The following is a 26,215-nucleotide window of genomic DNA, read 5'->3' on the forward strand; positions in this document are numbered from 1 at the left end:
GCGCCGCGAGCGCCCCGCCAGTCCGCGCCGCCGCCCTCGCCCTCCGCGCCCGCGGCCCCGCCAGCCCAGCCGACCCGGGGAGCGGAGCGCGCCCAGCCTCGTCCCGCGGCCGGGCCGGGGCCGGGCCGGAGCGGCGGCGCCTGGATGCGGACCCGGCCGCGGGGAGACGGGCGCCGGCCCCGAAGCGACTTTCGGTCCCCGTCGCGCCCCGCCCGACCCCTAAGATGAAGAGGGCGTCCGCCGGAGGTGAGTGCCGTTCCGCACCCGAGCCGGGCCGGCGGGGTGGGGACGGTGGGGACGGCCCCTCCCAGAGCCGCAGGGCCAGGCCGGGGCTGCCGAGGCAGGCAGAAGGGTCACCGGGCGGCCGTGAGGGCCACCGCAGTGCCGCGCCGGGCTGGGGCCGCGGGCGTCCCGGCCCCGGGAGGGCGGAGCCCGCGGCAGCAGGAAAAGTTGCCGCTTCCCGGGAAAGTTGGCCGCGGCGGCGGGGCCGTGTGGCCCCGGACTCCCGACCGGGGCAGGGGTGGGGTCTGCCGGCTGGAAGGGCGGGGTCCAGCGTCGGAGCGTCCCGGCCTCGAAAGGGTTAATGAGCAGGGTTGCAGAAACGTGGGTACCAAGCAGGGGTGGGGGTATCGGGTCGCTTCCATCCTTGCCCGGAGGACTCCGCTCAGGACCTCTGGTTTCTCTGGGGTCAGGCCGCAGCGGGATGAGTGGGGGCGTTGGCTACCGTAGAGGGCGTGGGGGGCGGAGCTGACCCAGAGCTGCCCCCCCAGGGGGCTGGCGAGGTGGAGAAGAGGCCGCCTTAGCAGCCTCCACCCGCAGCCTGAGGACCCTGGGGGTGGGGGGTCACAGATAAGAGGCTCCAGAAGTGATGGGGCTTGCAGCGTCCCCTCCCTGGCAGCCCTCTTGGGACGCCTTCCACTCCCTGCTGCGAAGCCCTGAAACAGGGGTCTGGGCGAGGGGGGCGGAGGGGGCACCTCCTGGGAGGGAACTTGGGCATGCCCTGCCTGGAGGGTGCTCCTTTGGTGCCCACCCAGACCGCCCTGCTGATGTCCACCGTGCCGCAGGCGGCACACACGTTTCCTTGCACGTGCACGTGTCTACAAGGGCTGCACACTTGTACACCGCGTGTGCACATGCATGCCAGGCTGCCCCAGTGTGCACACACACACACATGCGCGTGCGCGTGCTGTGGACGCACATCCATGTCCTCGCCCCCGCCTGCACGCCCACAGCCACACATGCGTGCACATAGCATGCCTGCTGTGGTCCCCACACTTGGCACATGCTGGGGCCCCTTAGCGGGACCCGCTCCCTTGCCTACATGCACATGTGTTGAGGGGGAGGCTCTGGGCAGCCAAAGCTCACAGATGGAGGGGCGAGAATCCGGCTACGGGAGCATGGCCCCCTCTGTCTGCCTTCTGCCCGTGTCCTGGGAGTCTCCCCTCCACAGCCCCTTGGGTCTTTGTGTGTGTGTGTGTGTGTGTGTGTGTGTGTATGTGTGTGACTTTATGCTTCTGCACGTGTGTGTCTCTGCACGCATGCCCGTATGTGCCTGTGGTCACATCCGTGTGTGGGTCTTTGCCTCCAGTGTGGGTGCCCTCGTAGACCCAGACAGACTGTGAGCAGGTTTTACCCAAATCCTTAGCAGCGGCACTAAGGGTGTGTGCCAGGGAGATAATTCAGGGCACCCAGCCTAAGTTGTGAGGCCAAAGGGCTCCCAGCCCCTCTTCCCCTGCCCCCTGGGCTGGAGCAATGGAGGCTGATGGGGGCAGGGACTCACCTGGGCAGGGAAGGCCCATTTCAAACCTGGAGGTCAACACAGTAACAAAGAGGCCAGACCCTTCCTCCATGCTCTGTAGTCACTGCCACTAAGCCCAAGGGGAGCAGGTGTGTGTCCACCCTGAGGTTGACCCAGGGTGACCTCAGGAAGGCCCTGCCCTCTGGCCTCAGTCTCTCCATGGTAGGAGCCTTATCAGTAAGGGGTTCTGTGTTAGGTCACCTGCCTCAGGTGTTGTATGGGGCTCAGGTGCTGTGTGGGGTACTGAGTAAGGGTGTGGGTGACCCACTCTCACTGCAGTGAGGAGGACATTGGGCCAGGGTCTTAGAGAGGTGGGGCCATCCTGACTGGTCCCCATCTGTGTCCTTGTCTAGAGAATGGAGACAAGTGGGTCATCCTTCTAGAATGTGTGGGGGTGAAACAGAGTGGGGGGCCGGAGGTTGGGCCCCATGGCCAGGTAAGCTAAGGGGCTGGCCGCTCCTCTCTTCTAAGCCAAACAAGGTGAGGGAGAAGCAAGCTCCAGGGGACAGACTGAGCCAGGTGGTGGTCAGCACACAACCACCTGGCAGAGGGCAGGGATCACAGAACTTCCTGGATTTGGGTCCTGGCACAGCCACCCGTTGGTAGTATGACCTTGGGTATGACAGTTCACCTCTGTGTGCCTCAGCCTTCTCACCCGTGACACAGGCCAGGAATCAGGTCCCCACAGGGTTCTGATGCCAGTGTTTTTGCCTTCAAAATACCCAAAATGTCACCACCACCACCCCACACCACCCAGGCAGTGGTTCCCACAAATGGAAGTCCTCCCAGAACTCTTGCACTGCCGACCAGACCTCTTTTCCACCTCTTTGCAGATGGGGAAACAAAGGCACATAGAGGTCACAGGGGAGTTGAAAGGTGTGATGGGCAGTTGGGGGGCAGGAAGTGAGAGCACTGCAAAAGGTGGGGGGTGGCCAGCCGCGTGCTTCCCAAGCGGCTCTGCCCCTCACCAGCAGGAAGCCTGCAGAACATCTGAGCCTCAGTTTCTCTATGTGAGGATTAACAGCCAGCTGCGTGTCCTGCAGTTGGGACTGGCCCTCTCCCTGTAGTCGCAGATGAAAGGTAGGGGAGAGGGCCCAGTGTGTCTCAGGAAGCAAGAGGGCTTATGGGGGTATCTGTAGAAGGGCCCCCACCCCAGGATATGCTAGGGCTCTGGAAGGCAGAAGAGGGAGTCTTGCTGTCTGAGGAACCCGAGGGCTGGCCCGAGACCCAGGTTTGTTTGCCGTTACTCATTGTGAGTGACAGACCACTGGGGGCCAGCCGTGTGCGGCCCTGGTTCCCCCATGCTCTCTGGACTCCAAGCTCCCCCTCCATCTGCTGCTTCCAGGCCAGGGGCCTCGGGCTCACTGTGCTCCCGGTGGCCAGTGTTGCCTCTTGGCTCCAGCCCCTCCTTGCTCCCTGCCCCAGGCCCAAATCCACCGCTTTGTGGCACGGACGCCCATGGCAGCTGGTGCAGCACCAGGAGGGTCCCGGCTGGTGGAGGCAGAAGGAACCCATCCCCCCGGGCTGCATTTCCTGCTCTCCTGGGCCTGTGGCCAGAGAGTCTCCACAGAGCCTCAGTCTGTGCAGCCGGAAAGGGGTTAGGAGAACAGGAGCACCAGGAAAGGAGTTCCACAGTGAATAAGTGAATGGCTTTGAATGAGTGAATGGGAGTGTGAGGGGAGTGTGTATGAGTGTGACACTCCTGCCCCTGGGCCCTGCTGTGGGGCTCCTCCAAGGGCTCTTGGCTGTGCCTGCCTAACGAGTTCCTGCCACCCCGCCCTCAGCCTGGTGGACCCTGACCTCTGACCCCCCGGGGAGGGCTGCCTGTCCCTTGGTGGCCACCCAGGGCTTGGGCCTCAAGGTCCATAGGAGCCGGCCTGGCTGCCCATACCCCCCTACCCCATCCCTTCAGCCGTACTGGAGCACTGGCCCCTCAGCCCTCCACTTACCCTCTCAAGATAACCCCTTGAAAACACCCCTTGGTTTCCCCCAACCCTGTGACCCAGCTGCCCCATTCCAGACGTCTAGACATCCGTTCATTTACTCGTTCATTTGTCCCCAGCCTATCAGACCCTATTTGGAGCCAGGCAAATAAAGGGATGTGATCCTTGCCCTCCTGAGTTTATAGGATCAAATGCTTTAAAGGACAGGTGGTCCCAGAGCCAAAAACAGAAGCCCAGCCAGAGGGTGGGCACGCCGTCCACACACCCTGCCTCTCCGCGAACCATCACCGGAGCGTGTGGGCCCGGCCGGGTGTTGTGTGCTGCAGTTTCTTCTTTTGTCGCTGTATTTTAAACACTTTGCACATCGGGAACTATTCTTGTGCAATCATGGGTTTACTGGTGTATGTGGAATCCCTTCCTGAGGATTCGCCATAATTTATTTATCCGAACTTGCCTCGGCTTCTCGCGTTGTCCATCGTCCAGTAGCCAGCCCCCCGGGGAGGGGCTCTCAGCCCATGCCCCCGGTGTCCTCACTGCAGGCCTGGCCACAGGCACCCTGTCCCCACTGCAAAGGCGGCAGGCCCTGATCCCCACCCCCTCCCAACATTTTATGGGTGGGCTCTGCAAGTCATAGAATCTGCTTCTGGGCTTTGATCAGGATTCTGACTCTGGGGATGGCCTTTGTGCATCTGGATTTCTGGCTGCCTCTCTTCTGCCCCCTTCACACACCTCTGCCTTCACCCTGCAGCGTCCTGACAGTCCTGTCTCCATGTGGGCCCGCTGCCTTGCTCTGCTCAGAGGGTGGAGGATGGGCCATGCGGCACCATCCTACAGCCTTGACCACTCCCTCCCCCAAGGACTGGGCAGCCAGGCCCAGGAGGTACAGCTGAAAGGCCGGACTATGGGCAGACCTCTTGGAGGAGCCATGGAAGGTGCTGTCTGGGCAAAGGCCAGGGGCTTGGGTTGGCTCAGGTGGGCTGGGCAGACTACGAGCCTTGTCGGGGCCCAGGCACATAGAGCTGGGCCAGCAGTGATGTGGGGAGCCTGAGTGGAGAGTCTGGGTTGTCAGGAGCTGACCCAGCTTTGTTCAAGCAGCCCACCCAGCTCCCTGGGTGTGCTCCTCTGCTCTCGGGTGCGCACCTAGGCGTTCCTAACCGACCAGCACAGGTCACACTTCGCATAATTGAAGTTCTACAGAATGTTGGTGGTGACTGAGCAAGGGTTTCGTGGTCAAGCAAATTTGGGACTGGCTGGGTTAAGTGGCACGGGTAGATCTCCTTTACCGCAGGGTGTCTGGGGGCCTCGGGTTTGCAAACAGATTGGGTAGGGCCTCTGAAAGACACCCCTGTGCGACACACTTTGGGGACTGGTGTGCCCAGAAACTGTTTTGGGTAACAGTGGCTGAGATTTCTCAGAGGGCCTGGGAGGGAGACCTCCGGGCCCCCAGTAAGGGCTCCAGGGATGGGCGGGCCATCCTACACAAACCCTGCAGCCACAGCACCTGGTGGGTGGAGGGACCACACTTCTCCTGGCAGTGTGAGGCAATGTGCAAATTTAACCTTTGGGTTTATGACTCTATTTCTTTGCAGCAAATGTCACGGGAAATGTCAGACTGAGGCTGAAGCTAGTGAAGGGCCCATCGAGGAAGGGGGTGGAGTGCCGAGGGGCTCAGGCCAAGGCAGGGTTCTGGGCCCCTCACCTCCTCCAGGGAGCCTTCTCGGATTGCCCCTCTCTTGCGTCAGCACAGCGCCGTGTCCTCCATCTGTCCCAACTATTGTGACCTTGTTGAGATGTTGCCTTTATTCACCTCCTGCCAGGGCCCAGATGGGGCGGGCTCAGAGACCTACCAGAAGTCTCCCCATCCCAAGTCTGGGCAGGCATTGCATTAGCCCGTGCAGTGCCGGTTCGCTGTGTGACCTTGGGCAGCACCCGCCCTTTCCTGGTCGCCAGAGGCTTCATCCGTAATCCACCACGGCTGTTGACCAGAGGTGGTGCTTCTGGCTCAGTGCCTTCGTGGGTGGGAAAACGCTTGAGCCTGAGGTGTGTAGGGTGCTGGACTCTGGGGGAGAGAGATGGGGGCTAGGTGGCTGGCTCCTGGTATCGTGTCACAGCCCCAAGCACACAGTAGGTACTGTGTAAAGAGCAAGGGACAGTGAGTCAACATGGAAGGTGAGGTGGTGATGGGGGGCACAAGACCAGCCGGGAATCCAGAGCAAAATCCCCCAGACTCTCTTGCCTCCTCGTCCACCCACCAAGGCCAGTTCTGAGGCCCCGTTTGGCCTGTCGCTGAGTTCTGCTGTGGCCCTCAGGTCCCAGTGATTGCTTAGCAAGCATTTACTGCCTCCCTGCTGTATGCCAGGCCCATGAAGCTGAGCAGGGGTCTCAGGCCCCTAGGCTGTCCCCCACCCAGCAGTTCCACATATATTTTCCCTGCATGTGTAGCTGTGCTCCAGTGGAGTCATAGGTCCCCCAGATCCAGTCTGTCTGGTGCTGATCACCCCTGTACCCCCTGCCCCTCCAGCCCCAATATCTACCCTCCAAGGCCCAGGGTCCTGGCTGCCTCCCATCTCCAAAGGCCTGTCCAGGATCAGGTTGTGTTCCAGGGAAATCCATCCCCTCATATGCCTCAGTGACGGCTTGCTGCGGGCCAGTCCCCTCCCAGGTCCATGGTCACAGACGCCCACAGCTGCCTGCCTGCCATCTTGTCCTCCCTTCATGCTCTGAGATGCTTTCCTAAAACATGTTGCCTGCCAGCCAGGCCCCCTCCTGCTTAAACTCTCCCATGTCTTACCCCTGGAGGAGCCCCCATTGTTTTCAGGGCCTGGGCCAAGGAGTCTCCTTTGGGAACCTCCTCTTCCACCCCTACGAGAGGAAGCCTCCAGCTCCCTGGTCTCAGCACCTGCCATGCACACCTGTGCCTGCCTTCCCGTCTCCACAGCCCTGAGGCCTGGCACTGGGACACAGGGAGTGAGCTCCCAGGAGACGCAGGAGCTGGCAGTCCTGGCCCCCGGGGACAGCTGCCGGTCATCAGGGGCAGGCCAGCTGTCCCAGGTGGCTGCAAGAAAGTGGCCCCTCTCCAGGACTCAGATGACCAAAGGCACAGCTCTAGAGAGAGACAGAAATGCCATCCTATGGGGGAAGCGCTCCAGGCAAAGCCTGAGCAGTCAGTGTCTGGCCTTGGGACCCTCCTGGCTTTAGCCTAGAGCCAGCTGAGCACCTGGGTATGTCAGTCACCTTCTGAGTCTTTCTGTCACACAGGAGACTCTGAAGGGGGAGTCAGTGTTGAATGCAGCCCACAAGGCCCAGCCCCTTATGGGAGCTTAATGGTCCCATTCAGATGGGACCCGCTGCCCTAGGCTGGAACTTCCTATGGAGACGGAGGTTGGTGATGGGACATCCAGGGTCCTCAGTGGGTCATGGGGTCCCCACCTTCCAGGGGCCCCCTTGGGTTATCAAGTCTTACAGCTGCCCTGCCCTGAGGGGGGTAGTCTCTGGTGGAACTTGGTCAGCAGGGTAAAGAAGCGTGTGTGGGCCACTGTGATTCCTGGAGCAGAAGACTTAGTTGAGCCATGGGAGCACAGAGGAGGAACCCCTTTCTGGGCCTGCCACTCCCCCATCAGTCCTCCTGCCATGAGGGTCTTTGCTGCCTGTCCCAAGGGGAGTCTGTGACGTATCCATTCATGCCATGGGGAGCCAAGTGAGGAGTGGGGTTGGGACGCCATGGTGGGCTGGGGATAGGATGTGCAAAAGTCCAGGCAGGGCCAGTGGCAGGGGAGTCCGGAGGGGCGTCTGGGACCCCCAGAAGGTGAGGAGTCTCCAAGTCCCACCCTGGGGCAGGTGGGCACTGGTCCTGGTCACCCCATACCGACCCAGAAGGAAATTCAAGGTCCCTTTGCCTTCACAATGTGGAGACTTCTGCCCCCACAGTTCACCTTGCAGCAGCTTCATTTTATGATGGAAAGGGCGCCCTGTGGTCTTTGGGCGGGATGGGGGCCCCTAGGTTTGGCTACCAGCCTGAAAGCACCTTCCATCCCCAGCAATGTAGCTGGAAGCAGAATTACAGAGAAAGGCTAGTCCTGGCCAGCCACCAGAATGGGCTGGGCACCACATCTTCGCAGTCTTGTGGGGGCCGTGGGCCCCACAGGATGCTCACACCCAGCTCTCCCACCTGCTTCCACAGGCCTTCACCTGCCACCACAGCACACCCCAGCCAGGAACTGGGAGTGGGCCCTGATGCTCTGCCCTGCCCTCACCCTTCCCAGAGCCCTGCCACATGCTTCCTACAGCTCTCTACTGTCCACTTCCCTCAGCCACCCTGCTCGAAGCCTCCATGGTCTCCCAGGACACACTCAGCCCCCTCCTTGTCCTTAGAGAGCACAGTGCTGCCTAGTCACACCCCTGCCCAGCCCTCACCTCCAGGATCCATGGGGCCTCCCAAGGAATGAGGCTGTGTGACGCAGTGGCCTATGAGCCTGGTGGGAATTGGGCTCTTAGGTTTCCTTGGGGGCTGAGGCCAAGACCCCCAGGGCCATCTGAGGAAGATGCAGGACTGTCACTCTCTCCCTGGCAGTGAGCACTCCTTAGCCCATGGCATGGGTGACAGGGAGGATGGAGGAGCTGAGGGGGACCCTGAGGTGTGGTTCTAGAGTATGGCCTGGCAGCTGGTCCCCCAGCATCCCCTGGGCAGAGCCCTCCCCACCCTCCAGGGGATTAGCCAGGTACCAAAATATACCCTAGGGGTGGGGGCTGGTCCTGGGCAGGTCCCAGAGGGTCACTTGTCTTTCCATTCTCTTGGTGAAGTGTTTTCTAGCCTTTAGTTTCAGGCCAGCCCTGTGTTAGGCAGCAGGGACCCCTAGATTCTTGTGATGCATTCTGCCCCCCAAGGCCCCTCAGGTCCCAGGGAGATACCACAAAGTCCATGAGGGTCGCAGGAGAACGAAGTGCTAGTGGGGATGCAGTGAGGACTCTGAAGGCTAGGCCTCCGCCCTGAGGTCACACTGGCCCTGGGTCTTAAAGAGACCTTAGAGCTATTGGTCTAGGTCGGGGGAGCTCCTAGGGGGAGCAGAAGACAGGAAACTCTGGGACAGCGGACTCCGGGCCGGGTGGCTGGGACTGCTGAGCTGGGCCTAGACTGTTTGGCAGGGGGAGGAGGAGATGGGAGTTAGGTAAGGAGCTTGCGGGGGCCAAGAGGGGAGCCGAGGGGGGATTTTGGGGGAGCTAAGGCTGGAAAGACAGGGTGGAGTGGGCAGTGGCCTGCCCCCCACCCGCCCAGCCCCAGTGGGAGGCCAGCCCCCGCTCTGTGTGCTCCCGGCCGTATGACACGTGGCCACTGCACACCGGTCATGTCCAGGCTGTCTTTCATCTCCCTGCCTCAGCCCCAATTTATGTCAGGCAGAGGCTGACACGGGGACAGGTGTGACAAGTGTCTGGCTTCCTGTTCGAAAATTGGCAAAAGAAAAACTCTCCCCATAAAGATATTCCATCTACATACCTCCTGGATGTCACCGAGAGGACCCATCACGGCTGAGACAGATGGTGGCCCTAATGGACTCCATTCTTTACCTGCTGCTGGAGCCACGGCCCAGTCCCCAGGGTGGCCCAGGGTGGGTGGTGGCAGTGTGTGTGTGTGTGTGTGTGTGTGTGTGTGTGTGTACATGCACGTCAGGGCCCCCATAGAGCCCTCCCTAGTGCCATGGCTGACTCTTTCTCCACTCCAGATCACAGGAAGCCTGAGAGAGGCATGACCCTCCTCATCAGAGATAAGGGGACCCCGGGGGATGGAGGGTTGCAGTATGCTCCTAGAGCAGGTGGTGGCAATTAGGGAGTAAGGGGGCTGAAGACCTTCCCCCTCAGGCCCGGCCAGGTGGCCAACACCAGCACCACTAAGTGCACTATCCCCACATTTCCTCGAGGCCCAGGAGGGGTCAAGACCAGCTTGGCATGTCACTCACTCAAGAACCCTCAGGCCTAGCTGATGCTTTCCCCCCGCCATGTACCCCTTAGTGAGAGCCCACGAGCTGTGACCCTGGCCAGGCTCCAGGGCTCACTCTGCTTATTCACCTGCTCCCTTCAGCGGTCCCATCGAAGCTGAGTCCAGCATTGGGGACAGGACTGAATGTGATTGTGGTGCTGGAGGAGAACATGTTGGGAAGGCCTCCAAGGGCTGGCATGGTGGGACTCTGAGAAGAGCCCTTCTAGGGGAATGTGTTGGGAATAGGGCAGGCATTCTGGAAAGGGGAACTGTCTGAGCAAAGGCACGACCGAGAGTGCCCTTTCTAGCTGTGACTTGGTCCCTTCTGTCAGGTGGGGACGGTGGCTCCCTGCCGGGGGTGACATGCAGCACTCCTGAAATGATCCCACAGGTAAGCCAGGCATTTCCAGTGTACCCGCTGTGCACCAGCCCTGTGTGGGCTGTGTGGTCTCTCCGTTCCCTGTGAGGTTATCCCCATTCTCCAGGTGATGGAACAGAGCCCAAGAGGTTGGAAGACCTACCTGAGTCCCCAGGGAGGGAGAGTGGGCACCAAAGCCCTGGCCTTCTCCAGCCATCCCACAGGGCCAGCTGTGGTTGGCAGGGACCCCATGGCATGGGGAGGTCTTGGAAGGGGGTCCCCCTGACAGAGGACTTCCTTACTCACCCTTCTCAGGGCAGGGCTGCCCCATCCAGCATTGGCACAGGAGACCAAACAAACCAAACTGAAAATGTTCTGATTTTACTGGTTCGTGTGTGTTGAAAAAAATCTGGGAAGATATATCAGAGATGTAAGAAAGAAGTTGTATTAGTCAGCTCAGGCTGTCATAACAAAATACCGCAGACTGGGTGGCTTAAACAACAGAAATTTATTTGCTCACAGTTCTGGAGGTGGGCAGTCTGAGATCGGGGAGCCAGCATAGTCCAGTTCTGGTGAGAGCTTTCATCCTGGCTTGCAGATGGCCACCTTCTCGCTATGTCCCCATGCGGAGACAGTGAAAACAAGCCCTCCACTATCTCTTCTTGTAAGGGCCCTCATTCTATCATGGGGGCCCCACCCACATGATCTCATCGGGGTTCCCTTCTCTCAAGGCCCCTCTTCCAAATGCCATCACACTGGGGGTTTGGGCTTCAACATAGGAATCTGGGGGAGACCAAAACTTTCCTTGTAATACAGGTGAAATTGGCATTGGCTTCCGGGTGCTACTGCCCTGCCCCCATGGGGATGTGGGTACCCCGTAGACTCTCCTGGGGACTCTCCAAACACATCCTTGGGGAACGCTGTCCCCACAGCCTCACAGAGTCTGTGACTTTCCTGTCTGTAGTGGTGGACATTTCTTACACTCCTGTGTGACAAACATTTATGGTGTGTGCTGGTCACCAGCTGTGGCTCCTGTCCCACAGCCCAGGCCACAGCTCGTTGAGGGGCTCAACGGAAGGAAGCAAGCACCTGCTAAGTTGACCAGCGAGGTGCGTGGTGAAGTGGGTGCGCCCCGGCAGTGGATGGAGGTGGGTGGGGGGTATCAGGGACCCTGGCTCCACCAAATGCCCCTAGCCCTGGGGATTTGTCAGGTTCTCAGACCCAAGCTCTCCAATTCACAGCTGACCAAGCCAGACCTGAGAGTCAAGATCCCTGGTGGTGTCTGGGCTGAGCTGGGCAACATGGCGGAGCTAGGAGGTGCCCCAGCCTCTCAGACCTGTAACTGCTGCACTGGGGGGGCAGGGAGGCAGCTGGGGAGAAACAGGAGCAGGGAGAGGTGGGCACAGCCTGGTTTCCTGCAGCCTGGCCTGGGAGGGAGCGTTGAGCCGGGGGAGGAGGGAGTGAGGATGGGGGCAGGGCTTGAGCTTTCAGGGGCTCCTCCCCCAGCCTGACCCTTCCTTGGTGTCAGGTGGGGTAGGCTGGGCCTCTTGGGAGCCTCAGGCAGGTGTTGGAGGTGGGGAGAAGCCCTGCTGGAACACCTGCCCGGACCCCTCCCAGGTCTCTGGGGCAGGTGCTGGGGAATAAGGCCGCCCTCCCTAGCCCCCGCCCCCAAGGCAGCCAACCCCCTTCCACACGCCAGCTCCTGGCGCATCAGCCTCAGGAAGTAGCCGAAATACACTGACCTGCTTTTCCAGGAGGCGGCGGCGCCTGGTCCTCCCACCCTCACTGGTGAGAAGCCGCCAACAATTTCCATCCCAAATTGATTTCAAATAAGGAAGAGTTATCACACACAATCATATAGGAATAATTTATCACTCGTTAATAAAAGAGCAATTACTTATTCACGTCGCCCCTGCCTGTGTGCCGGGGGTTCGGTGGCAGAAATGCAACTGGGGCTCTTGAAGCCGAGGAAAGCCTGTTTGCGCTCAGCCAAGGTCAGGGCAAGCCCTCCCCGGGGCCACAGACTCCCACTCCTGAGGCTCCATGTGCACACAGCCCCCTGCCAGGTTTATCTGCTGGGCTCCCTGCTCTTGGGGGGCCCTCAGTCTGAGGTAGGGGGGGTCTCATGTCTGTGAATTGGGCAGAGATGAGAAGGAGATGGGGTGGGCCTTTGTCCAGATGTGGGAGGCCTGAGCACTCAGCTGAATTTTCAGGCCAGAAGCTGTCCCATCAAGTGTACTTAAGAGATGGGGGATACACTTTATTTTCTCTTTTTTATTTCTATTTCTGAGATTTCAGCACCAAATACGCAGTCATTTTGAAAAGATAAAATGGTCAACCATATCTTGCTCAAAGTTAAAACCTGCACCCAGTCCTTTAGGGCTAGTCTGAGAATTGGCTTGCTCTGCCCTGGCCCCCGTTCCTCCTTGAAGGCAGCCACTGTTGCTCTGTTCCCTGTTTTTCCAAGTGGTTGCCTTCATAGTTCCATGGCTCCTACCCCAGCTCCCTCTTCCCTAGCATATTTCCCAGTGTGGTTGTCTCACCACCATCAGTCACAGTGTTTTCCAAACGAAGTCACATAAATGCGCTTCACACAGGTTGGAGGAGCAGGGGGTACTTTGGTGACCGTTCTGCTTCTTGTATGGCCTTTGGTTTCCCTGGAGTTTACAGATGACTTTGTCTTTTCTCCCTTGTCCCATCTACTACCCTCTTGTGCCTTCTCTTTCCACCTCAGGTGTTCTACTGGGTGTCTCATTTAACCCCAGGGAGTTCTGACCCCAGGCCTTTGTCTTGCTGTCCCCACATGGACCAGGCATGCTATGGTTTACTCATAACTGCCCAGGACTTCCATTATCACCCAACGTTTCCTGGGCCCCACATTTTCCTCTTTCTGGTTTATATCCTAGTTCTAGCTGAAGCACATCCCCAACTAACTCTCTAAGGAATTCACAGTGAAGAATCATTCTGTGAGTCCTCATATATTAGCAAACCTATTCCATGTTGAAAATAATGTCCCAGGGTACCTGGGTGGTTCAGTCGTTAAGCATCTGCCTTCGGCTCAGGTCATGATCCCAGGGTCCTAGGATCAAGTCCCACACTAGGTTCCCTGCTTGGCAGGAAGCCTGCTTCTCACTTTCCTTCTGCTTGTGTTCCTTCTCTCACTGTGTCTTTCTCTGTCAAATAAATAAATAAAATCTTTAAAAAAAAAAAAAAGAAAGAAAAAAGAAAAGAAAGTCCCTCAGAATTTTGAAACCATTGCCATTTTGTTATCTTCTTGGCATCCAGTGTTCTGTAGAGAGGTCTTATGCCACATTGCTTTTCCCTTGGGGGCTTCAGACCTCTTTTGACCCCCGGGGGACTGAAATCACACTGGGAATGTCATCTGTTATGCTAGACACTTGCCCAGTGGAGGGCTGGGTCTTCAGCTCTGGGAGATTTTCTGGTATTATTTCTTTGATAACTTTTTTCTCCTCTATTTTCTCTGTTTTCTCAGATATTTGACCTATATTTGTCTTCTGAATCTCATCAATTTTTTTTTTCCTTTCTTTCTCTTTCTGTTTTTCTTTCTGGAAGACTTCCTTGACCTTGTTTTCTAACCCTTCTATTGATTTTTTTTTTTTTTTAGTAATTTTAGTAATTCTATTTTTAACTTCCAGTTACTCTTCTTGTTTTCTGATGGCTCCTTTTTCATAGCACCCTGTTCTTGTTTTAAATCTCCTTCTATCCCTGAGAGGACATTGATTAGATTTTTCCTCTGATTTTTATCTATTCCCTGTACTGTCTCTGCTTCCTCTACAGTTGTTTTCCCTCTTGTCTGCCTTCAAGTCTTTTCCAGGTGCCTGATTTTCTGGTCATGTGTTCTCGGGAAGCACTGCCAAGAGCAGGGCTTATAAACTGGCAGGTTTGGGGTGATCGGGCAGGGGCTACCCTGAGCGCCCCCAGAAGCCCACAGTGGAGACCCTTTCTCTGGATGTTTCTCCAGGGGAGCAGCCCCATTTCCCTGGTCCTTGCCCTTCTTCACACATACTTCTTCATCATCATCTCGGCTCTTGAGGAGGGGGGATGACCACTTGTCTGTAACACAGGTGGTGGGTGGGCAAGGAGGAAAACCACCAAGGAAAACCACCAAGGAGGAAAATCTCAAGGAACCACCAGTGTTCCTTGAGAAGCAGCAAGAACTTGAGGCCACGCTGAGCAAGGCAGGGTTCTCTCATGACTCAAGTTGGGCTGCACAGGCCTGTCTGAGAGCCTCCTCACTCTACTGAAGCTGAGCCTGATGCTGGGGATGGGATGGTGGCTCTAGGCAAGCTTACAATGTGCAGCCTGGCTGCTGGGCCCACCACCCATACTCTTACTTGGATGCCACCTCTCCTGGACAAAGCAGGACCATCTGGCCAGGCTACCAATCAGGATGTCTCTGGGATGCCACCTCTGAACTATAGGCCTCATCACCATGGGTTCCTCACCTGAGATGGGACTTGACCGAAAGTCCTCTGGGGAGGCAGGACATCAGCCACAGAGCTGGAGGCATCTCAGGGTACCGGAAAGGCTGGTGCTAGCCTGTTGTCATCCCCAGATCTCACGGTGTTGAGACAGACCCAGAGCTGGCCAGCTGCTTCCCCAGCCACTGCACAAAGGGGTACAGAGTCCTCATTCTGAGCCTGGGACTACCAGACCCCAGGGCTCACTAGCTCAGGGAACAGCAGGCTTGGGGCTGAGGATGAGGTGTGTGGGGGCCAAGTTGCTCAGAGCGTGGGGGTGTGCTCAGCAGCTGGCCTGCCGTGGGGGGAAGAGCTGCCCCTCCGCTATTTGGGTCTCTAGGGCTCAGGGCCTGCTCTGGTCACCTGGGGCAGTGGCAGGGGTTCTAAGATCCTGTCCCCTGGCCTCAGCTGGTACACATGATCACCTCACCTCACTAGGCTTCAGTGCCCTTGTCTGGAAGTGGGGTCAATGGTCATCCCCTTTCTGTGCTGTGGGATGTCATGAGACCTCAGGGAGTCTATGCCTTGAGCAGTGTCAGGGAGACAGGGAAGCCAAGGGCTCTATCTCTCCCCTCTCCCTCCCTGTCACCTGGTACAGGCCCTGTGTGGACTGACTTGGCCAAGGCACTGATGCTGGAATGGGCATCCTTGGGCCACAACCCTCCTCAGGGGTGTCTGGTGTCCACCCCACACTGGCCCGCTGCTCACCCACTTCTGGGGCTCCCCACCCTGGTGCGAGGCTGGCTGCACTCCAGCCTGGCCTCAGGTTGGTCCCAGGCTGCTTCTGAACTGCCTGCGATCTGAGGGACATGCCCATGATTGGTGTGGTGACGATGATAGTGTTATTGGTGACAAGGATCATGGGCCTCCGGGCACCTGGGTGGCTCAGTTGGTTAGGTGACTGCCTTCGGCTCAGGTCATGATCCTGGAGTCCCAGGATCAAGTCCTGCATCCAGCTCCCTGCTCAGTGGGGAGTCTGCTTCTCCTCTGACCCTCTCCCTTCTTTCACACTCGCTCTCTCTCTCATTCTCTCTGAAATAAATAAAATCTTTAAAAAAAAAAAAAAAAAAGATCATGGACCTCCATGACCGACTTTCCATTCATGATTCTGGCCAGAGGTCCACAGAATGGTCTAGGGAAACCTGCTTGCAAGAAGGCCCCTACATTCTGTGCCTCTCTCCTTTTCTTGACAGAGTCATCCCACCTGTACTTTTTCTTTGTTCTCAGATGGGAAGATTCTGTCAGCTGAGGCCTGGACCTTGTCATCCTGGGAAGTGCCTCAAACCTGACCTGCCATGTCCCCTCCTCCCAGCCCAAGTGGACAGGCTGATGGTAGTGGGCCAGCGGGCTGCCCTCCATGTGACCTGGCCACAGAGCCCCTAGAGGAGGGCACAGGGATTGGCATGGAGGGGGTTGTAGCCCAGAGACTCCAAGACCATCTCCCAAGATTGTCATCCTGCAGTACAAGCAGGTGCCATGTGGATCAGTGCCTCCTCCCCACACCACCCCAGACCCTGAGGACATCCTCCTCTACAGCCAGCTTTGTCCGACAGTGTTGTAAGCATCCTCTTTAATTCGTGTTTGATCACCAGCCCCTCAACGGCCTCTTTAGCAAAATCATTGTGTTTCTTTTGACCTACACACCATTTGGGGGTCACCTTCCCTCCAGCCCCGTGAGAGGCCACTAGGCTCTGTCCATCCCAGCAGTGTGGTCTCAGCAAAACAGTGGCCTTCTCTGACCCTTGGTTTACTTTTCGTTAGGTGGGCAGTGGGGCAGGGTTTCAAGTGACCTCTGTAGGACCACCGTGAGGGTGAGAGTGGCAGTACCCACAGGTAGCAGGTACTCTGCGTACTCCAATCACAAGCCAGGTTGGCAGACTGTCTCTCTAAAGGGCCAGATCCCGAACAGTGTCATCTCTGTGGGCCACACCACGTGTGGGGACTACTCCACTAAGCTGTGGGGACGCTAGAGCAGCACAGTAAGCACCCAGGTGTGGCCATATGCTGATAACCTGTTATTTACAAAGACAGGTGGTGGCTGGTGGGCTGGTTTGCCAGATGCCGATGGAAGAGGAGGCATGAGGACCCATTGGCTCAGACAGGGGCTTCACTCTGGTCACCTGGACACAGTGCCCTGGCTGGTGGTGACCCAAATGGGAGCATCTCGTCATTGCTTCTGGAAACACTTGTCCGCTGGAAAGGGCCAGATCCTGTGGCCCTTCCCACTTGTCTCTGTCCAGAGGTCCTCGCCAGCCCCCACTGGGCCTCTCCATGGCCTCAGCAGGTGCTGCCCCCCACCTCACCACCCCAGTTTAGTTACAGAGCCCCTAAGCACCCTTGATTCTTTACCTCCCTTCCGAGGACTGACTGCCCTGGTCAGAGTGTTTGCAAGACCTCAGCTGTCCTGGGACATTTCAGGTAGGCAGCAATCCAGCTCCCCCGACCCCGGGACTAGGGCTGATCAGAGACAGACAGCCAAGGGGCGGGACTGGCGGATCCCAGGGGGCAAGGGGCTGCACGCCTCCCGAGATCTGCACTTGTCGCCTCATGGAAGAATGAACCCCAGTCATACAGAGGCCACCGGCCTGCCTTGCCCGTGATGTTTGACAAATGCCGAGGGCTCCTGAGCAGGTGGGGATGCACCCTCTGGTCTAGTCCCACTCTGGCCTCATCACAGCAGCCCTCTGCTATATGGCCAACTCACCCACTGTGCCCTGACCCACCCAGACCCTGGCAGCCAAAGGCCCAGAAGTGTACACCTGTTGTGTGTTCCTATAGTGTGCACCCCGAATGTGTGTTCCCGTAGCGTGTGCCCTCAGTGGGTGTTACTCTCGTACGCACCCCAGGTGTGCATTTTGACAAGTGCACCCAAGAGCGCACTCCTGCACCATGTCTGCCTGTTGGAGGCTCTGTCACTCCCCTCTCCCCTCTCTGGGCCTCACAGGGACGGTGAACTTTGGGAAGGTATTGGATAGATGCAGGGTCCTGGGAGGAGGTGGTGTGTATTGGGGTGGGGCTAGGCGCCCAGTTCTGGGTGAGACCTGGCAGGAGGAAGGGGTCAGGGAGGGCAGATGGGCATGGTGGCAGGTACGTGCCAGGGCAGGTCCCAGGCCCCAACACTGGGAGAGCCCCATTCCTGAGCTGCGCCCCCCTGCCGGAGCAGACCAGGGCCATATTGGCCCCCGGCTGATACCTCATTCACATCCTCCGGGACTCAAGCCCACGCTGGCCACCAGATTGAATGAGCTGAGAGCCCAACTGATGAGAGGTTGTGGAAACAGATTCTCCAGGTAATTGGGCAATGGGTGTTTGTTGGTGGTCTCGATGGAGGGGGTAGGGGATGCCCACCTGCGAGGGAGAGGTTGCTGTCTGAATCCCTGCAGTGGGGGGAGGGGGTCCTGCACGCTGGGTGGGTTTTCAGGTGAACAGAGCCTCCAGAGGCTGACATCATCAGCCCCCGGTGTCGGGCTCCCTGGGGCGGGGGCCAAGGGAGGTGGGCATCAGATGGAAACACAGACAGGATGAGCTTCCAGAGCCCTCAGTTCCAGCAGCCCAGCCTTGACCAAGGATGGATTCCTAAAGCGTGATTGCAGAGCCCAGGATCCCACCCATCGGAGGGTCTGCCTGAATGCTCACCTTGGCAGTGGGCTCCGGTGCCCCTCCCTGGTGTCCTCCTGATGTCTGGAGCCAGGGCAGGATTCCATGGTCCCTTAAATCCCATTGTGGCACGTGCCATGCATCAGGGTGACCCCCTATGGTCAGCCTGCTACTTGACCAGAAGCATTATAAACCGGGGACTGGTCTCAAGCTGACAGCGTCCAGTGGGGCCCCTATCGTGGGGGATCCCCTCGGGGACATACCCTTAATGCAAGCTGTGCACCCAGGACCTCAAGCTCTCAGGTGGACCAGCCCCTCCCCTGGCAGCCTTGGTTTCTTGCCTTTGAAAGGGATCCAGGGCCCTCCCAGGTGCTGTGTCAGCTGGAAATTTTAAGGGGGAACGTAGCTTGGGTTTAGGGGTGGGGGTAATGGGAAGGTGGGGATGGGGAGCTTCAATTCCCTACTGCCACGCAAGCCCTTTTAGTGATTAGACACCATGGGGCTGGGAATCCTATTAGTCCCGGTTCTGTGAGCAAGTGCTTTCCCCTACCAAACCTCATTTTCACCCCCCGTAAGATAGGAAAATAAAATAGCCTCCTAGGAGGATTCAGTAGACCTCTGTCAGCCCTCCGTCCACCTGGGCGCTGAGTGCATTCAGGACGCTGCTCCTGCTCGCTTGGCCTATGCTGGGACTCAGTTTCCCCACTGCATGCAGCTTGGCCTGCTGGAACTGCTCAGCCCTGGGTCCAGTGCCCTCCTTCCCTGACAGGTGACCTTGCCTGTTATCGAGCTGGCCTGCCCCTGCAGCTACTGCCCCGAGAAGATCAATAAGGAGTGGGGCCTTGAGGGGCATGACCGGCAGCGGGGGCTGGCAGCCATACCCCCAGGAGAGGTGGACCCTTTCACGGGTGGGCTGCCCCTCTCCTCCCCCCGCCCCCCTGGAGCCAAGGAAGGGGGCAGGGAAACGCCAAGGGCATGCACATGGTCTAGAAGTTGGGAGGTGAATGTGAGCAAGGAGTAAAGACTGAGGAGGGGACCAATGGACGGTGGGGGGTGAGCCCATCACTGGTGGAGGGCTGGCAGGGATGGGGAGCAGGCACAGGACAGGAAAGAGGGAGTACAGTGCTGCTGGAGGGCCCTGACCCTCTACGGTGTGTCAATGCCACCAGCCCCCCACCCCCGCCCAGAGCTATTTCTGGCCTTGGTGTGCTGAGCTGTGGCCTCTTGTTCTGCCCTGTAACTGTGGTCTGTGACGTGACCCTTCTGGGGACGTTCTTGGTGCTCAAGAGGGTCCTGAGCTGACCAGTGTCCTAGTTGTGCCCCAGCTGTGCAACCTCCCCTCTCCCAGCCTACTCACCCCAGTCTTCTGGGAGTGAGGGGGGCGGCAAGCAGCCACTCAGAGCCTCCCCGGAGATGTCCCCTCCCAGCCATAGATGGCCCAGAAGGGAGCTATGTACCCCTGGTGCCTGCCTACGCCCTCGCAGCCTGGGCTCCATTACTGGCTTGGCTGGATGTGGTCCCTTCTTTTTCCCATCCTTCCTCCTCGCCATCTCCAGGTTGGAGCAATCTGGGGCTTAACTGCTCTCTACCTCAGTCTCCTAATCTGTAAAATGGGCTTGTGATATTATAAAGAAAATGGATTCTTAGGCAGCTCTGACTCATGCCTTCTATGCCAACTGGTAGAATCTCATGCTGCCCCCTGGAATAGGGTGTTTCTGCCACCGTATTGCAGTGGGGAGGTCCAAGGGCACTGAGCAAACAAGGTGGCCAGCCCTGTGCTGTATCTATGACCTCATGGGGTGGGGGTGGCAGGCGGCAGCAGAAGGGTCCCCGAGGACCTGGGGGGAGCTGCACACCCCAGCTCAGGCTAGGGGACCCCCGAGAGAAGTAAAGGCCAGGAAGCAGAGACCTCCCCTGCGCCTATAGCCTCTGGCAATCCCCGCTCCCAAGCTGCTGACCTCAGCAGCTGCCTGTCTGCCCGCCCACTGGCTCCTGCGGCTGCTGGTGAGTCCCCAGAAGTCTCCCGCCCCTCCTGGCTCCTCTCCCTACTCCTCCCCTTTCCTCCCCCAACACCCTGCAGTGCCCATGAAGGAGAACCTGGGCCCTTTGCTGCCCCGGGGCAGGGGCAGCAATGCAGGGGCTCTTTGGGACCACACCCAGACCTGATGGGATTTGGGCCGCATGGCCTCATTAGTGGTCATTCCTGCTTTGTCCAGCTGCCCTAGTGGGAGAGGCCCTGAGCAAAAGCCAGTCACTGCCTCCCCCTACAGCCTCCCAGGCAAGAATGGCCAGTCCTTCCCCAGTGGTGGCCTTTGTGCCATCAGCACTGCTCCTGAGGCAGAACTGAGATAAGGGGGGAGTCCCTCCCATGAACCCATGGGCCTCCCCATGGGTAGGGCACTGGAGAAGCTCCCTAACCTGACAGGGCCATTCTGAGGTGAGGACTAAGGAAAAGAGGAGGCCCAAGTCAGCCCCAGGGATGGCAGGAGAAGGACCAGCTCCAGTCTGTGCGAGGCTCAGGGGGCCAGGCGGCCTGTGTGGGAATATGCCTTTGCTGTGAGTGAACCGGGGCTGGGGCAGGGCTGTTTTCTTGTCATGTGCTTGGAGGCAAGCTGGTATTGAATGCTCACTGAGAACAGGAGCCCAGTGAGTCTGGGTACAAGTGGGAGGTGGGACTGAGGGGATGGGTTAGGGGACAGGATGGGGAGACCAGATGGCAGGGGCACTTTTTAGGGTTCGGAGGGGGTTAGATGAGTGACTGGGTCCAGCCCCTGGGGTGGGGTCAGGGATCACCATCCCGCAACCTGGCAGGGCCTCCTGTGTCCCTAGGGCCCCTGCCATGAGTAGGAACACAGGCCGCAAAGTTGGGTTTGATTATCTCATAAAAAGATGCCCCCTCTGCTTGCTCAGCGGAGGGGTTGCCATGGAGACCAGCAGGCAGGCCCCAAGGGGGGCCAGGCTGGAGCCAATTACCGTGGCTGCAGCAAGGAGCAAGCCCACCACTGGCCGCTGCACTGACAGCACAGCCGTGCAGAGGGACCGACCCTCAGAAGTTGGCTTCCGAAAGGCGGTCAGCTCAGCAGGAATGGAGCCATGCCTGACGCCAGATTCCCAGCAGGGCTGAGCCACACTGCTGCTCTGCCACTTATCCCCGTGGCATAGCTCAGCCCTGGAGCCTCGCTCGGGCCATTCCTGGAGTGGATGTACCCCAAGCACGTGGCTTACAGCCTGCTGGGGGCCTGGGCAGGGGAGGGCTGGAGGCTGGAGGAGCAGCTGGTTCTGGGGAAGTCAGCTGAACCTGACACCAGCCCAGCTCCCAGACCATGGCTTCAGGCCTGCCTGGCAGCGGGGAGGACCAGCTCAGATGGTGGCAAACGTGGTTACGACGGGTGGCTGCTCACATAGCCTGCTGGGTGGTGTGGCCCAGTTGTGGCCGGGTGCGGCTGATGACATTGGCATGCCTGTGACATAGCATGGTTGGTGACGTGGCCCATCCGTGGTGGTGAGGTCCAGAGCCTGGCCTGGTGAGTACCCGGAGCCCCCATCCCACCCCATCCCACGTCTTCCTCTTCCGTGAGTCCTCGGGGACAGGAAGTGCTGTTTTCAGAGCGTAGTGACAGGTGAGACGCTGGTTGAGAGCTGGCATAATCAGGCCCAACTTCCCTGAGAAGCCCCATCAGGAGAGAGCCTGCAGAGGATGTCAGCAGTTTAAGTAGCACAGCAGGTTGAGGGGCCCTCACAGCGTCCTGGGCATGGCCAGCCTGGGGAGAGGTGTCCTGGGTATGGGGAGTTCTATACCAGGCTTGCCTCTCTGGACCCCCGCCTCCAATCCTTACCGGGCAGCTAACAAACAGCCCCACCTGGGAGGCTGACGGAACACAAGGGACAGATAAGTCCCAGGATGTGGGTGCCTATCTTGGGGACAAAAGTCCAGGAGGGCAGACTGTTTATGACCACGAAACATGCTGGTCTTGCTACGGCTCTGGGCTTGGGGCATGCATCTGTGCCGGCCCAGGCAGGATCCAGTGTGGCGAGGGCCCCAGCGTGAATGGGGAGCCCCCAAGTTCACAGGTCTGGGTGGGGGAAGCTGGCCCATGGTCCCGTCCTTCCTCCCACCTGGCTCCAGCCCCAGCCCTCAGCTGGCCTCCTGTGTGCGGAATCCTGCTCTTAGCTAACTGCCAAGAAAGGTGTTAGCTGTCAATGCAGGTGTTATCTGTCAACGAAGGTGTTAGCTGATAAGCCATAACCCTCCCAGGGGGATTCACGTTTTAATAGACTTGCTCCTGAAGGAGGAAAGAACCTTCGACATTGGAAGAGGGGGGCTGTAATTGTGGGATGAGAGGCAGTGAGCTTCGTATTTGGCTGTGTGGTCCCAGTGGGGAGACCAGGGTGGATGCAGTGCCCCAAGAGTGTAGGTCTTTGGTGAGGCCCTGTGTGGGTCTGGCCTCGAGATGGTGGTGGGGCAGGGAGGGGGGATGGATAGGAGGAATTGTGCAGGCATCGATTGGTTGGGAAGGAGTAAGCTCCTCACCCAGGGAGGAGATCAAGCAGAGAATGAGGCCGAAGGGAGGAGGCTGCAGGAGGAGTTCCATGCCAAGTCAGGATGTGTGGAGGAGGGAGCAGCCTGCCTGGAGGGGGCTTATGGGGCGGGCAGGGCTGCACCTGCCTGGCTCCCTTGCCCCTGCCCTTGGGCGTCCAGGCTCCTGATCCTGTAAGAGCAGAGTTGCTCTGGAGCCCATGGTGCCTGTAAGTTTCGTGTCCTGTGTTGGTGGGACCCAGATCCCTTACAGGAGGGCTGCTAGGGGTTGTGGCTCGTGGCTCTGAGGCCCTTGCGGTTTCTTCATTAAAGCACAGCTTTGTGCCGTGGTGAGGCCTCCTCAGAATCCGGGCAGCCCTTGGGCCTTAGGGGCTCTGGGAGCCTGGGCAGGGGGCCTGCACAGGGCACAGAGTCTAAGCCCCAATGCACCCCCCCCCCCCACCTTCCTGCAGCCTGGGAGGGCCCTCAGGAGGAGCTGCTGCAGAAGCAGCTGAAAGCCCGGCAGCTGGCTGCCTGGCAGACCTGGGAGTGAGCCTTAGCCCTGTGTGAGCTCAGCCGTCCTGGTCCTTGGTGTTTACCAAGGGCTTCTCTCCCAGCCTGGCTGATGGGCTGGTGGGGCAGGGCTGACAGGGATGGTGGGCAGGCCCGCGGCGCTCCCTGGTGTACTGAGAAAGTGTCTGCAGGCTTGAGTGTCCATCTCAGGAGGGCTTCCAATGGGCCTTGGTGGTGATCCAGCCAACCTCAAGTGGCTGGTGTGAGCATGTCAGCTTGTATGTTTGGGCTCTGGGCAGGGCAGCATGGGGCATCTGCAGGTGAGGATGCCCAGTGCAGAGTGTGGAACCCCCTGGTAGGTTTCAGCGGAGTCGATTCCATGTGGCAGGCGGAGCAAGGATCCCAGCCCCTGAGTCTTCAGGGCTGACAGCATGTCCTGGGCCCTGCTCAAGACTGTCCCAAGGACTGATCCCAGGGGCCAGCCTGGCTCCAGCATGCCCACCAGCCTCACGGAGCCCTCAGCCCATTAACCACCGTCTCCTCTGCCCACAGGGAGCCAGCTGCTGGCCTGGGTGCTGTGGCTGCAGGCGTGGCGGGTGGCAGCCCCGTGCCCGGGGGCCTGTGTATGCTACAATGAGCCCAAGGTGACGACAAGCTGTCCGCAGCAAGGCCTCCTGGCCGTGCCTGCCGACATCCCGGCCGCCAGCCAGCGCGTCTTCCTGCATGGCAACCGCATCGCTCACGTGCCCGCCGCCAGCTTCCGTGCGTGCCGCAACCTCACCATCCTGTGGCTGCATTCAAACGCGCTGGCCCGCATTGACGCAGCTGCCTTCAGCGGCCTGGCCCTCCTCGAGCAGCTGGACCTCAGCGACAATGCGCAGCTGCGTGCCGTGGACCCCGCCACGTTCCGCGGCCTGAGCCGCCTGCACACCCTGCACCTGGACCGCTGCGGCTTGCAGGAGCTCGGCCCCGGGCTGTTCCGAGGCCTGGCTGCCCTGCAGTACCTCTACCTGCAGGACAACGGGCTGCAGGCACTGCCGGATGACGCCTTCCGCGACCTGGGCAACCTCACACACCTCTTCCTGCACGGCAACCGCATCCCCAGCGTGCCCGAGCGCGCCTTCCGTGGCCTGCACAGCCTCGACCGCCTCCTTCTGCATCAGAACCGCGTGGCCCGCGTGCACCCGCATGCCTTCCGTGACCTCGGCCGCCTCATGACGCTCTACCTGTTTGCTAACAACCTGTCGGCACTGCCAGCCGAGGCCCTGGCACCCCTGCGCGGCCTGCAGTACCTGCGGCTCAATGACAACCCCTGGGTGTGTGACTGCCGGGCACGCCCGCTCTGGGCCTGGCTGCAGCAGTTCCGCGGCTCCTCGTCTGAGCTGCTCTGCAGCCTGCCCCTGCGCCTGGCCGGCCGTGACCTCAAACGCCTGGCCGCCACTGACCTGGAGGGCTGCGCCATGGTGGCCCGGCCCTCGCGTCCCGTCTGGACTGGCAGGCCTGCCGACGAAGAGCTTCTGGGGCTGCCCAAGTGCTGCCAGCCCGATGCCGCAGACAAGGCCTTGGTGTTCGAGGCTGGGAGCCCGGCCTCTGCCGGCAACGCACTCAAGGGACGGGTGCCGTCCGGGGACAGCCCGCCGGGCAACGGCTCTGGCCCGCGGCACATCAACGACTCCCCCTTCGGGACCCTGCCCGGCTCGGCCGAGCCCCCACTGAGCGGGATGCGGCCTGAGGGCTGGGAGCCCCCAGGGCCCCCCACCACGGGCCCTCGCCGGAAGCCAGGCTGTTCCCGCAAGAACCGCACCCGCAGCCAGTGCCGCCTGGGCCAGGCAGGCAGCGGGGGCGGTGGGGCTGGGGACGCAGAGGGCTCGGGCGCCCTGCCCAGCCTCGCCCACAGCCTGGCTCCGCTGGGCCTCGCGCTGGTGCTGTGGACGGTGCTCGGGCCCTGCTGACCAGCCACCGAGCGGGAGGCCCTTCTCAGCAGTCAGGTGTGTGTACATACGGGGTCCCCTCGGCGCCACCAGCCAGCACCAGGCAGCAGGCCCTCCCTGATGGACGCGTCCCACCCGCCCACCCCATCTGCACCCCGTCATGTTTACAGGGTAGGGCGGAGCGTTTGTTCCAGAACGCCACCTCCCACCCGGATCGCGGTATATAGAGATATGCATTTTATTTTACTTGTGTAAAAATATCGGACGACGTGGAATAAAGAGATCTTTTCTTAAGCCGTGGCCTCTCAGGCTGGGGTGCGGTGGGCAGGGAGAGGCAGGTGGACCCTGGAGAGGTAGCCCTGCCCCAGTCACAGGCCCATGGAGGCCCGAAAGGGAAGGGAGCTGCCTGCTGCTTCATCCTGCCATTTCAACCCAGTAGCACCCGTGGTGGTCACCAAGGATGCGTCACACCCCTACCCACCTCCCCACCCCCCGCACCCCAGCCCTGAAGATTAACCGTCCGTTAGTCCATCAGGCAACTTAGCCACCTTCCCTTCGAGCTGGGTTGATAGCTGCATCTGTCTAGGGAGAGGTGTGCATCTGGCTGGACCACACACCAGGTGTAGCCAGTGCCCCCCCAGCTCCCCCACCTGCAGCTCCATGTGGGTTGGGGGGCGGGGTCCCAGGAGGACATTGTGCGGGCAGACAGGGTGGCCCTGAAAGAGAGCTGAGTGGGTGAGGCCAGACCCCTCCTGTCCGAGATCTGGCAGGGTCATGTGTACTCTTACACCACGGCTCATGGTCTCATTCCAGACCCGCGGCCAGGCCTGCCTAGGCTCGTGCCCGGGTACATACGTGTGCACTCACACCATGCCAACCCCAGACACGGCCCTGCATGGGTCTGCGTGACCCCGCACACCCATGCACACCCACGGCAAGCACACGGGCAGGGCAAGGACCATGTGCGTGCTCACACAGGCACGCACACGTGTGCTTGCAGACACAGCACCCACAGCGCAGGCAAAAATATGCACACGCACGTTTTCTCAAGGCCTGGGCCCGTGAGGACGCAGACACAAAAGGGAAAGAGGCCACGTGGCCCATGGC

The 26,215-nt window shown here is 59.6% G+C and overlaps 1 protein-coding gene across 1 annotated transcript; it reads left to right on the forward strand.

Annotated features, from left to right (window-relative positions):
• RTN4R (reticulon 4 receptor) lies at positions 1 to 25,402 on the forward strand. The gene is made up of 2 exons (XM_047697805.1): positions 1 to 246; positions 23,730 to 25,402. Exons 1-2 carry the CDS (start codon positions 225 to 227, stop codon positions 25,127 to 25,129), a joined length of 1,422 nt encoding a protein of 473 aa, XP_047553761.1. The 5' UTR covers positions 1 to 224; the 3' UTR covers positions 25,130 to 25,402.
• The last annotated feature ends 813 nt before the right edge of the window (positions 25,403 to 26,215 follow it).

Source organism: Lutra lutra, chromosome 12 (assembly GCF_902655055.1).
Source record: "Lutra lutra chromosome 12, mLutLut1.2, whole genome shotgun sequence".
Lineage (NCBI taxonomy): Eukaryota > Metazoa > Chordata > Mammalia > Carnivora > Mustelidae > Lutra > Lutra lutra.